The 12857-nt window shown below is 60.6% G+C and overlaps 3 protein-coding genes and 1 long non-coding RNA gene across 4 annotated transcripts; 2 read left to right on the forward strand and 2 right to left on the reverse strand.

Annotated features, from left to right (window-relative positions):
• Positions 1-48: 48 nt before the first annotated feature.
• Positions 49-1405, reverse strand: PDE6G (phosphodiesterase 6G). The gene is made up of 3 exons (XM_060645160.3): positions 1260-1405; positions 807-847; positions 49-418 (listed from the first exon to the last, which is right to left on the reverse strand). Exons 1-3 carry the CDS (start codon positions 1403-1405, stop codon positions 342-344), a joined length of 264 nt encoding a protein of 87 aa, XP_060501143.1. The 3' UTR covers positions 49-341.
• A 91-nt stretch (positions 1406-1496) lies between these two features.
• Positions 1497-4313, forward strand: LOC144614400 (uncharacterized). Its single transcript, XR_013552178.2, has 2 exons — positions 1497-1601; positions 3592-4313. It is a non-coding gene; the product is annotated as an uncharacterized LOC144614400 (long non-coding RNA).
• A 916-nt stretch (positions 4314-5229) lies between these two features.
• On the reverse strand, positions 5230-6785 carry OXLD1 (oxidoreductase like domain containing 1). Its single transcript, XM_060645155.3, has 2 exons — positions 6645-6785; positions 5230-5823 (listed from the first exon to the last, which is right to left on the reverse strand). Exons 1-2 carry the CDS (start codon positions 6768-6770, stop codon positions 5404-5406), a joined length of 546 nt encoding a protein of 181 aa, XP_060501138.3. The 5' UTR covers positions 6771-6785; the 3' UTR covers positions 5230-5403.
• Positions 6786-6877: 92 nt separating this feature from the next.
• On the forward strand, positions 6878-11989 carry CCDC137 (coiled-coil domain containing 137). Its single transcript, XM_060645151.3, has 6 exons — positions 6878-7041; positions 7403-7536; positions 8835-9057; positions 10312-10394; positions 10525-10604; positions 10775-11989. The coding sequence occupies exons 1-6, from the start codon at positions 6911-6913 to the stop codon at positions 10997-10999; spliced, it is 876 nt and encodes a 291-aa protein (XP_060501134.3). The 5' UTR covers positions 6878-6910; the 3' UTR covers positions 11000-11989.
• Positions 11990-12857: the final 868 nt, after the last annotated feature.

Raw genomic sequence — 12857 nt, forward strand, 5'->3', positions numbered from 1 at the left:
GCGAGGGGGGCTTGTCCTCACCACCAGATAGCAGGACGGGAGCAGGGGGTGAGGGACATTTCTGGGAGCCCTGCCCTGGCTTTCCAGCCCTAAAAGAAGATCTGCGGGCCTCTGGAAGTTAAGCAGGGCCTGACCGGGCCCGAGATGTCCTGCAGGGAGACGGGAGGCTTCTGGTAACTAGCATCTAGGGTCCCAAGGTTGTCACCTTGCAAGGGTCTCCAAACACAAACTGGACAATCCGGACACCCTCAGGGGGATGGGCTTCTTCACAGGAATCCTGACCAGGGGTCGGAGCGGGCAGCAGGGGGTAGGGCCCTGGGACTCCGGGTCAGGCTCTCGCGCTAGATGATGCCGTACTGGGCCAGTTCGTGCAGCTCCAGGTGGTTGAAGGCCTCCCATGGGCAGATGACCGTAATGTCTGCAGGAGAAGGGACGGTGGGACCAGGAGGGTCATGGCCCCAGGGGCCACCATCCCCTCAGGGGGTGAGAGAAGTCCTGGGTGCAGAGCCCTCCCCACCGGGGCACGCCAGCCGGAGGGGGCCGGGTGGAAGGCAGTGGGTGCAGCAGGCCAGGTGGAGAGAGGGACGGCAAGAGCTCCCCATGCCTTTCCAGCCCCTCCAAGTCCACAGTGAACCCACCGAACGGGAGGTCTAAAGCTCGATATTGGGGCAGAGAATGAAGGACAGGCTTGGGGCGGCGCCCTAGATAAGCTTCCGCCAGAGGAAGGAGAGGAAGGGTGGGACGGCAGGCAAGCCCACAGGTGGGGGAGTGGGGGGGACCTGGGAAGACCCTCGAGGACATCATACCTGTTCCCAGGCCTTCCATTCCAGGGATGTCATCCCCAAACCTACAGGACAGAGTGGTCAGGGCCAGTGGCCAGGAAAAGAGGAGTGGGGGTGTGGGGGGGGGGGGTGTTCATGCACTTGACCGCAGACCCCTGAGTTGCCCAGCGTGCCCTGGCTGTGAGTGTGTGTGCAGGGACACACGTCAGTGGGTGGCCTGTGGCTGAATCCCTAGGTGGCAGTGAGCATAGTCTCCAGACCCATTTGGCAGTAACAGGTAGAGGGGGACAGGAGCCCCGGAGACCTCCCGCACCCCCATGCTGAGGGGGACCCTCAGGCCCTCCAGAACCACCCCACCCTATTAGGACGATGGGACCACCCTCAGCCAGGACAGGACAGCTGAGCACCCACTCAAAGTGTAGCCCCGCCTCCTTCCTGTGTAGCCTGGGGCTGGGACCCTCCCCAAGCCTTGCTTACCCTTGGACGCCTTTCTTGGGGGGCTTGCTCTTGAACTGCCTGGTTTGCCGCTGCTTAAATTTGGGGGGCCCTTTCCTGGGAGTGACAGGCCCCCCAATCACCCTGGTGGCCGACCGGATCTCGGCCTTGGGTGGCTCCAGGTTCATGGCCAGGATGGCAGAGACCCCACGGAGACCTCTGGCTTCTAGACTTCCTCACGCTGTGGGCTGGGGGCACACCAGGCTGGTGGGGGGAGGGGATCCCAGTCAGCCCTCTTGCAGGTCTCAACCCAGAAGAACAGAGGAAATCCTGAAACACGAGATCCTGGGCATGACCCCGACAACAGCCCCCTCTCATCTCCAGGTGGGGCTCCAGCTGGGGTCAGGCAGAGGGAATGAGAGTCCTGGGTGGCTCTGCAGGTGCACCCCCCTCGGGTGGGTGGGGACACTCTGTCTCATTCCCGGTGGCATGTCAGGCAGCTAGTAGTGTCAATGAAGAACGACTGAGAAAGGGAGGGCAGCAGGCTGGCCAGGGAGGGGCGTGTCTCAGAACAAGTCCAGAGCTCAGCTGCGCAACCCTCCCCTCCACCCCAGCAGCTTCCTCTCTCAACTAGTAGAATCTTTCACCCCCCACCCCACCCCCGGCCACTCGCTGTGCTGAGGGACTGCTCTGGGCACCAGTGCCACCTGCTGGTGTCCCTGAACCCACTGCGTAGGGTGACCTCCCCTCTGCCCCTCCCGCAGAACCTCTCCCTGGATGCCCTAAGCCCCCTGACCCTGCTCAAGGGCGACTCAGCTTCCCCTAAGCCTATTAGCTCCAGAGGGAGACCCTAATCCCTCAGGGCCACTGTGAGCCTGGAAGGTTCTGGGGCTAAGCACATGACACAGACAGAAGCCCCTGGCACTGGATACCCCAGGCACCGCCTCTTGGGACCCATCCCTGGTATTGTGGGCTGCAGTGCCTGAATCCAGCCTTGGGCCACTGCCAGCTGCCTGCTAGAGCACCAGGGCTGAGACTGGCAGGCGAGGACAGGTGGGCCCACCCCGAGGAAGGCTGGGTGGTGGGTGTGGGCACCCGGTACCAGGGGAACCCCACCATGGACCTTCCCTCCCTAAGATTCCGCCTCCATGCCAAGAGGACGTGCACGGGGTCCAAGGTGCATGGCAGCGGGCCTGGTGGTCCAGGCTGCTCAGACCCTGTGATGCCCACTCCTCACAGCCTAGATGGTGTAGGCTCAGCCAGACCCTTCCCCAGTCCCAGGCCATGGGCCTGGTGTGCACAGCCCTGGCCCAGACCGAACTCCTACTCTCAGATGCTGGCCTCATGGAAACCGCCGTCTAAGCTCTCCCAGCTGCCCCGGCCCCAGCCCAGCCTGTGGCTGATGCCCACTCAAGTTGGCTGGGAGTGTGTGGCCCAAGGTCCCCGGACCATTGCTGGCCTTGGGGGCTGCCTGCAGCCACTGTTTGACATGGGGGAGCTGAAAATCATTGGCTGGGCAACCTCTCTGAATAGGACAGCAGGCAGACCCCCATAGACCCAGTCCTCAGTGCGGTGGTAAAAAGCCCACCAGCTCCCCATTCTCAGGGCAGATCCCCACCAACACCCTTGGGTAAGTGGCCACCAAGAAAGGCAACCAGGAAGGTCACTACTCACCACGCACTGGGCAGGTCTCAGGGGGCCATGGGTGTGAGTGACCAGGTCTCCCTCGGCAGGGTGCGGCTGGAAATTTATCCTGCCTCTGGCTAAACCGATTAGGATCGTCCCCTGACGCTACACTAATGAGATCATCAGGGCCATTCGGAAGGGCAGAGGGAGGGCGCCACCTCCAAGGATTCAGGGAGAGGAGGGAAGGGGCTCGGGTGTGGCCTGGGGCCCAAGGGATGAGCCAGGGATGTGGTCGGGACAAGGGATACGATGCGATCACAAACAGCTGGGGACGGACAAGACCCTCTCCTGAAGCTGCTCATCTCTGAAGCGAAGAAGAAACTGGCTGCTGTCCTGGGTCTCCCCCGCTTTCCATCCTCCGACTTGTAAAGAAACTGTCTTCACGGCCCCCAAGTCCCGCGTAGTGTGGCCACTATCCACTTCTCTGACTTCATCTGTATCCCTCCCCCTCGCTCTCCCCCTTTGCACCGGCTGCCCCCTCCGGTGGGTGTATTCTGCACCTGTCCTCATTCCCCTAGCTCCCTCTTCAGAGCTCCGCACCAGGATCCCTTCCTTAGGGTGACCCCTCAGGCTAGACCAGGATACGTATTTCACAGGACCTCATGGCAACCGGAACTTTCCTTCATCACTCTTACAGAGTCGTTCGCCTGAGTAATGCTTGTGTTAACCTCCGTCTTGCACGTTACAGCGGAGTGGGGCAGACATTTCTATTGGACCCCGGCGGCTAGCCCAGTGCCAGAACGTCACAGATGGTGAAGTACCTGGGAAACAAACAGATGCACAAGGACGAGATCCACACCCGCATGCGTCTCAGCAAGCCTGGTGTTATGCTGCCCTGGCACGATTGCCACGTTCCACGTGCAGGAGGGGCCTGCCTCGCTGCCAGGGCCAACGCCAGTGGCTTCTTGATGGGGGCAGCTCACATCACACAGGCCTCTGCTAGGACTGTTGAGCTCTGAAGCGAGGCCAACTGAGTAGCATGCACTCGAGGTGTACGTACGTGCCTACACGGGTACGTATACAAAACCTCTATAAATCTGATTTTTTTTAACTCTATTTTGAGAGTGGGGGAGAGGCAGAGAGAGAGGGAGAGAATCCCAGCAGACTCTGCACTGTCAGCACCGATGCTGACGTGGGGTTTGATCTCACAAGCCATGAGACTATAACCTGAGCCAAAACCAAGCTTCGGTCGCTTAACTGACGGAGCCACCAGGCACCCCATAAACCTGAATCGTTGAGAAAAATACAGAAAACCTCTATGTCTCTGAGAGGCCCAGAGCTCACCAAGCTTTGCTGTGCTGCTGTCTCGGGAAAATCTTTCTCTTCCTGGGCCGTTTTTCAATCTGTGTGAGGATGCGGTTAAATTAGATGCTCTGAGATATAGTCTAATAAATGTGTCACCATAAATCAGGTTTCTCTGAACCAATCAAAACCCTGTTTCTGGAGGGCACTCAGCTCTTCAGAAAGACAGCCTAAGCCACAGGGGTCTCACTAGGCTCACATTTTCTCCCACTCCCTGGCCCACACATCGCCATGTGATACACTAGCTTTACATTAAAGCCCCTACCTGGGAAGACCTATCAGCTCAAACCTCTCACGAAATTCTAGTACAATCTTAGCTTTTTCTTTAAATGAGAAGAGATAAAACAGGCATAAATTCGTTTAATCCCCGCCTCGTCCAGGCTGCTCGTATCAGCGCTTGGAAATGCTGGGGGAGGGAGAGAAGGTGGGACAATTTCCATGCTGGCGGTGAGCAGGAGAGGTGGGCAGTGAGGACCCTAAGACAAAGTCCTACCTGGGCTGGATGGTCCAGCAGCCAGGTCTGCAGCCGACCAGGCTGGTTTCCCGGAGGCTGATTCTAGGGCTGATGCCCTGGCCAATCGCCCCGATCCTCGGAGCTAAGTGGGCTGGAAGGACTGAAGGCTCAGGCCCCGGAGGTGTATCTACCGCCTCCCCCCTGGCTGAATGGGTATCTCCCCAAGGATCCCTGCAGCTGGAACAAAGGGGCCCTTCCCAGGCTGCCCGCGGGCGTTCATGCCTGCTAGAGGCCTTGCCAATAGCAGCTTCGAGGGACCAGATGCCCCTCCCTCTGCTGCAGCACTGAGAATAACCAGAGCTGACCTCGGCGCAGGACTTCTGGGACGCTGGGAGGCAGAAGGGGGTTCCTGGGGTCGTCGTCACATAATTATTCAAAAGAATGGAGCTTACGTTACCCTTACGGGTTGGTAAAGCTGTAGGCCCTCAACGAACGTTCGATTGCAACCTGTACCGTCTTTCTGTGACGACGCAACGTCAGTCCCGCAAACGACAACACGGAAGCCTCCGGTCTGAGCACCACAGAGAACTTATTTATTCCCAGATGAGGTCAATAAATAATTCTTCCTACTCCTGTCTGGCACCAGCCTCGTGAAGGGCTGTGAATGAAGCTCCGTGTCGCTTCCCGAGGAGGAAGGAGCTGCCAGGCCGGGGCCTGTCTGGGTGCGGGTGTGGGCAAGCCGGCTCAGCCTCCACTCCTCGCTCGGAGCTGGATCTCCATCCTGAGGAAGGCCTTGAGGTTCTCGTCAGCCACGTGTTCCTCCAGGGCGGCCAGGGCCCGCTCCCCGCCATCCTGGTAGTGCCGCAGCAGCGCGCCCGCATACTCCACCCACACGCACTTGGGGCAGCCACTCATGCAGCAATTTGTGGGGGGTTCAAGCCCGGGGGGCAGGGGAACCGGGGGTTCCAAGGGGCCCCCGCCAGGCAAGGAGGACTTGTGCTGCCTGGTGCCCTCCGCACTGGACTGAGAGCCCACCTCCACGTGGTCCTTCCCGAACTCTCCGTGGCCTTCCCGGGCTTGGACCCGGGCACAGTGCTGGTAAAGAGTGCTGCTGCCTCCAGGAAGCCTTCGGCACCGGCCCCAGCTGGAGAGTCGCCGTGGCCCCTAAGGAGACAGAGGCTGGTAAGGCCTTGCCTGCCCCCAGCTCCAGGGGAGTTTCGGCCCCTGTCACTGGCAGGGGGCCCCAGGTGCTTCTCCACTCCCTCAGTTCCCATGAGACCTTATACAAGTTACTTCACCTCTAGACTCAGTTTTCCCTCTGTAAAGTGGACATAAGGGCTGCTGTAACACACAACTCGTGAGAAATGCTGGCTTCGGGTACAGGCACTGGGTGCACCCTCCAGCAGATGGTGGTGTGGGGGGTACCTTGGCACCTCCAGCTAAGAACGCTCTGCTCCTTTGGCAGAATGGGGGCGGGGCGGGAGCCTGTGAGCTCGGGCCACACAGCTGCTTCTCCCTCTCCAACCAGCGCAGCCGCGTCCCTGTCCTACCAGCCTGATTGCGGACACCGCCCCTTCATCCCTGTTTTCCCCCAGGTCATCCCCCAAAGGCTCCGAGGGCAGCCCTCCCGCTTCCTATCCGTTCTCCGGTCCCAGCCCCGGCCCCAGGGTCCCCTCCCCTCTCCACTGTGTCTGGGGCCCTCAGCACTGACAGACGCGGCCCTGACTCTATTTATCCATTTCCTCTAACTCTTGCGAGGAGCATCAGCTCCTTGTTCACCGCAGCTTCCCCAAAGGGCTCGCACACAGCGGGCGCGCAAGGGACACTGCTGAGCGGGTGGGTCCAGCGCAGGGCGGTCCTTCCCGTGGAGCCAGGGCAGGCAGCCACGGTCCCCTGCAGGCGGGGAAGGCAGGACGTCTCCAGTCCCTGCCGGCCCCGGCCTCCCGAACGCGCCCAGCCCCGGCCCCCGACCCGCTGGTACTTGCCGGACGCCGGGCAGCGGCGGCCACCGCCCGGCCTCCCCCGGCCAAGCTCCCGAGCAGCATCACACTCGGCCCGACCCACGCACACGCGCGCCTCACCCCGCCCACCGAGGCGTGAGGGGCGGCCATTCTGGCCAATCCTGGCCCGCCAGGAAGCAGCACCGCCCCAATGGGCGCGGGGCTGAGCGCAGGAAGCGGAAGTGGCGGTCGTGGGGCGGGACTGTGCGGAAGGGCGGAAGTGGCTTCTTCCTGGAGCGCCCGGCGTGCAGATGGCGGCAGCCGGGCGTAGAGGGGCTACTACGGTGGGGACGGCGGGGCCTGGGGGTCCGGGGCGGCCGCAGGGGAGAAAGCAGCAGCTGCCGGGGAAGCAGCGCTCGGCGCCGTGGCCCGGACCGCGCAGGTGGGTCTCTACCCGGCCCCCGCTGTGTCCGTGCCACGGGCGCGACGGGGGACCGGCCGGGTGAGGGAAGGCGTGAGGGTCTCCAGCGTGGAGGCACTAGCCACCTTCCGGGGTGCCGTGTTTGCCATCCGAGAGGAGGTCAGGGACGAGTCCTCCTGGGGCTGTGGGAGCGGCCCTCCACCCCAGCGTCCTGCGGGAACGCAGCGCAGGGACAGTGTGCGGTGAGGATGCCTCCTTGCCTGGCACGCACCCCAGCAGCCAGGTGGCCTGCGAAATTCCCGTCCCAGGCCCGGCTTCAGTTTCTCTGATTCTGCTTATGCCGAGCTTAAGTCTCGTCTCACCCTCCTGTTCTCCCTCCCAGCAAAGAAAAAAAGAAAGTGAATTGCAAGCCCCAAAACCAGGACGAACAGGAAATCCCTTTCCGGCTCCGAGAGATTATGAGGAGCCGCCAGGAGATGAAAGATCCCATCAGTAACAAAAAGAGAAAGAAAGAAGGTAACGTGCAGGCCCATGCTGGGTGGTAATAAAGCTTTGTGTGTTTGAATCCACTTGCCGTGTTTCAGGCAGAAGAAATCTGCCAGGACCCAGTGGTTTGAGGGTGCAGGAACATGTGGGGCACTAACCAAGGGCTGGTGTCACCAGGGCCAAAGAGGTGGCTGGCAGCAGGTGGTAGTGTGGTTTCAGATGAGGCTCCAGAAAAACCCCAAGGGGCCTCCTGTGAGGATTGTGGATTCCCCTCCCGGAAGTAGTGGAGATCCATCAGAAGAGAGATCACTGTGTAACAGCTGAGGGGGTGGACACGACAGGCCAGTGAAGCTCTTGCAAGTGAGAAATGGCAGTTTCTTGGATGGGAGTGCGGAAAAGGACGGTGGAGAGAAGTGGATGTTTTCCGGAGGTTAAGGAGAGAATTGATCGGACCCCCCTGAGAAACTTACCTTTCCAACCCTCACCCAAGGCCAGGCTGGGTGCCCACCTGTCAGCCTCTGCCAGAAACAACACTCAGGGCGTTTGAGGGGGATGGAGTCCAGCATGTTCTGTGTATGTAAATGTTTTCCCAAATGTGAGATTGATTTTACAGCAGTGCTGTTCTATAATTTCTCTGTAAACCTCCTGCTTTTCATTGGGGTTACGTGACTGCCAAAGAGAACGTGAGAGAGGCACGGAAGGGGAGAATTGGAGGAGGCGCGCTGGCCCCAGTGGCAGATGGCACACTTTGAACTGTGCCCTCCTGAGCTGGCACTCGTTTTTGGTTATTTAAGAGCTATACGCTCACGTACACGGTGAATCAAGCAGTTCTGAGAGGTATGAGGTACGGCATAGCCTGGCTCCCTGTCTCTGAATCCTGCTGTCACCCTTTGAGAGAAAGCACCGTTCATCTTCTCAGATGCCTTTCCGAGAGAGGGTCTGCCTATTTTCACGTGTTAACAGCGGTAAAGCTATGCCTTCATCCCGTGCTTTGCTTACCGTCCTCGATTTGTGTGATAAAGTCTTCGCACGAACATAGGGTGCTCCCTCAAGCAGCCGTGTTTTGGTAGACATTTAGGTTATTTCCTGTTTTGTTTTTCAGCCGAGCTGTGGTGGACGTCTTTGACATGGAGCGGTGGGCCATGGGGATCCCATCCGCAAGGGTGCCCGAGCTGGGCATCGTGAATCCTCTCTAGCTACTGTGGTTGGGCTGCTCCCACTGGGTCTGGTCTTCCTTCCCCGTGGCCTTGGGCAGAGGCACCAGCACGTGCAGCCAGCCTGGCACCGTCTCCCTCCTGCCCCTCACCCCACGCCCGCTTTGTCCTCAGCCCAGATGGCCTTCAGAAAGACATTGGAGAAGGAAGCAAAAGGAGTGGAGCCGGACATCGCTGTCCCCCAATTCAAGCAGAGGAAGTGGGAGTCTGACGGGGCCTACGTCCAGCGTATGGAGCAGGAGGCCCAGCATGTGCTTTTTCTCAGCAAGAACCAGGTGGCCCGGCAGCCTGAGGTGCAGGTGGCTCCCAAGAAGGAGAAATCTGAGCGGAAGAAAGCGTGAGTGGGGGCGGGGTAGGGGCTGGGGTCCCACGACTGTCTCCCGCAGTGTCAGAATGGGGAGCACAGAAAGAAGTGAAAAGCTGGTCAGTCGGTGAGTGTTTTCTCTACACCCGAGCCTCTTACCCTTGGGGTGCAGGGAGCCTCTAAACCCACGGAACTCTGAAGGCCTAGGTCTGTCTTTGCCTTTCTCTGGAAAAGCATCCAGGGGGCCCAAGAGCCAGATGAGGTCAAGGGCCAGCCATCCTCCTGGCCAGTTGCAGTAGGGAGGTGGAGAAAAGACGAGGCCCCATGCTCCCTCGGGAGGGTTTGCTGGCCACCAGGGGACCATGCCGCCTCTGCCGGAGATCGGTACTACATGTGGGGTTCCCACGCAGCCCCGGGGTTCCCCTGCCTCTGGCGGGAGATGCCACGTCATCTCTGAGCACCTTCAGCTGTGCCATATGCACAAGTTCTGTGACCTCTCTCAGCTCCCGTGTCCCGTCCGCAAAGTAGGGACACCAGCATCTCCAGGGGGGTTCAGGCGGCATCTGGGGCCAGGGGGAGCACGCTGCCAGTTGCTGCTCCCCTGCCTCCCAGCCCCGGAGTCTGGGAAGGAAGCCACGTGCCACCTCCCCGGGCTTGGGGGCCGGAGCTGGGAGGTGATTTTGACAAACAAGGGCTTTTCGAGATGTTTCTGCCATAGCTGCGGCTTTTGAGTTGCGCCAGCCCGGGCTTCATCAGCAGTTCCCTCAGCACCTGTGAGTTGGGGATGGTCTGCAGCCTCGTGGGGCTTCCCCGTCTGAGCACTCTTTGTGCTGGTAGTCGGGTCAGGTGACCAGAAGCCCATCACAGGAAACCTGTCCCACGTACCGTCTGGCCGCAGCGATGCCCCGGACACACGGCCGCTTTGTGAGACCCTTTAGACACAGTCGCGCAGCTGACACTCGGGGCCGGTCATTCTCTGGGGTGGGGGCACCATCCCCGGCCTCCACCTGAGGTGCCAGGAGAGCTCCCACCCGCTGTGACAACCCAGAACGTCTCCGGAAGTTGTCATACGTACCCCGGGGCACCATCGCCCCCACTGAGAACCACTGACGTGGAACTCTGGGCGCCTGCCGTTCGGAGCCCTCTCTGGCGCACAGCTGTGGGGACACGGTGGCAGCTCACTGGGGTCCACTCTAGGGCACCCTCCCGGGCAGGGTGATCTCCACCTTCGGAATCCAGAGAAATGAGAGTTTAGGAACCTGAACAGCATCGTGCTTTCTTCCCCAGGTTCCAGAAACGGCGACTGGATAGAGTCCGGCAGAGAAGGGAGGAAAAGGCAGCAGAAAGGCTGGAGCGGGAGCTGCTCCGAGGTGGCTCTTCCTGAAGCGACTGCGTCGGCCTCGGGCCCCGCTGTCTTCCCGGGGTCAGCAAAGGGGGGTCAGCGGATGGGGCCGCGGCTGTGTGGGCAGAGGCCTCACTTGTGCTCCTCTGCCCCTGCAGACACGGTGAAGTTTGGCGAGGTTGCCCTGCAGCCCCCAGAGCTGACCGCCCAGCCCAGGATGAGCAGGGGCGGGGGCCAGGTGAGCAGGGGCGGGGGGTGGCCCTGTGTGTCCCCCAGCGCTGCCGGGCCCACGGCCTGCAGACGGAATGCTGCGTTCTCACCGGGTGTCCGGCTGTCGGACCACCGTGGGCCCTTCCTCATCTCCCTCCTTCCCGAACCTGTGCCTCAACTTCTATCTCTGTTCTTTAGCCTGGGAAGAAATCGCTGATGCTGAGGATGCTTCTGAGCCCTGGTGGTGTGTCCCAGCCTCTGACCGCATCGCTGGCCCGACAGCGGATTGTCGGGGAGGAGAGAGAGCGGGCTGTGCAGGCCTACCGGGCACTAAAGACGCGGCAGCGGCAGGCGGCTCAGTCCCCACGGCCACCCCATTCACCCCACCCCGCTTCCAGGAAGAAGGCAGAGACCTGTCTGTGACGGTGCGACCAGGGCCTCCACACCTGCGTCGGGGAGGACACGTAGATGGCCTGTACACAAGGGTCCTTTCCCTGGAGCACACTGGGACTCCCAGGCCCCCATGTACCAGCTCTCGAGTGTAGAACAGGGCTCCAGGTCTCTGCTCTCTCGTTTTTTCCTCCCTGAAGAGGGCTCTTCTGTGACTGACCGTCTGCTGGGCCATCTCCCACAGGGCATTGTCCGTCCCAAGTCCCCAGAGACAGACCAGCACCTGCTTGGGACACAGCCAGTCGGGCATCACACACAGCTTTGTGCTGAACACACAGGTCCAGCCTGAGACAACCCACGGTCACTTCGGGGAGGGCCAATCCCGTAATCCTGTCCTTAAACGCCGACTAACTGTAGACACTGCAGACTTGGCCAGCCAAGCCGATAACTGAGGCCCCATTGGGTTCAACAGTGCAGCACAGGTGGAAACACAGCCTAGGTGGGAGTGGGCTCAGCGCCTCGGCCACCTGGACCCTCTCCTGGTGCCTTGTCCCTGGTGCCACATCCCCACATGGAGTGGGTTTGAGGAGGTCTGTTCCTGGCGTCCCCAAGGACTCCGGGGAGAGAAGAGCAGGGGTGAAGCAGCTTGACGGCAAGGACAGGATCCTGGCCCCGCAACTTTCTTGTAGTTAAAAAGGCTGCATGGGAATTCCTGCCGAAGGAGGGAGCCCCACATGTTCTGAGGGTGTTCAGCTGTAGGACCGGGGGTGCGGGGGGAGGGGTGGAGTCCTGCTCACATCCCTGTGAAGGCACCTGGCTCCTCCCTCGGGCTCATCAGCTCAGGTGCCTCTGGCTGGCAGAGCTGGGCTGGGACAGCTCAGGAAGTGCTGTCTCCGCCTTGGCCAGGGTGGCCCTGCACGGCGTGGGGGGTGTGTTTCTGTGGGATCCTTTTTTGCCCTTCCCTAAGTTTGTATCCCTTACAACGCTTATTTTCAAATCAAGAAATTTTACGTTGAAGCTGTATTTGAGATCACAGCTATTAGCTTCTCAGGAACGTGTTTCTGTGTGGCAGGGCCTGTCTCCTGCATGGGGTGGCAGGGGTGCTGGCTGCCATTACTGTAGGCAGGGGTCCCCCCCAGAGCGCAGCGGGCAGGCAGGGGCAGGACCAGGGGTGAACACAGTCCCTGAGAAATACCCACGTCCCTGGGCTCCTCGCCAAGCGCGGCACAAAAGCAGGAAGGTAGAAATGGGTTGTGGTGGGAGGAAATTTGCCTTTCAAAACCGAGTTCACGTGTCAGCTTTGCTCAGGCCTGTCAGTGTCCTCCAAACTCACCAACTCGGCCCATGGCTTTGCCATGAGAGATTACCAGGCCCAAATCTCAGAGATGGACCCTGAGCTGGGGGTCGCCCCTAGAGACGGAACAAAGTGCACGTCCCCTGAGCGCACGGAGTTCTCTGAAGGTGGGAGGTGTGAGGAAAGCCCATTCACCCTGGGTGCCAGGTTGTCCGTGACATCCACCAGGACTCGCCCACGGGATGGAGACCACCGCATCTACAGCCGCACAGTGGGACCCCTGGAGCAGTGGTGCCCTTCCCAGAGAGGAGGGGGTTTGTCGCTTCCACGGGGTGGGGGTCGGGGAGAGACTCGAGCCCAAATTACCCCGGAGTCTATGCAAGAGCCTTTCTGAGGCATCACTTGCAACCCCCGAGCGAACACCCCAGCAGAGTGGCCAACAGGAAACTGTGTGCGGGAGGAGGCCCTGGGCCCGGTGCCCTGCACGCAGGAAGCGAGACGACAGATGCCTGGCATTCTTTCGTGGTCCAGCCAGCCCCTGCTGCCAGCTGAGATGGAGAAAGCCGTTTGTCAGCAACTCAACCACGCCCAGGAGTA

Source organism: Panthera onca, chromosome E1 (genome assembly GCF_046562875.1).
Source record: "Panthera onca isolate mPanOnc1 chromosome E1, mPanOnc1 haplotype 2, whole genome shotgun sequence".
NCBI lineage: Eukaryota > Metazoa > Chordata > Mammalia > Carnivora > Felidae > Panthera > Panthera onca.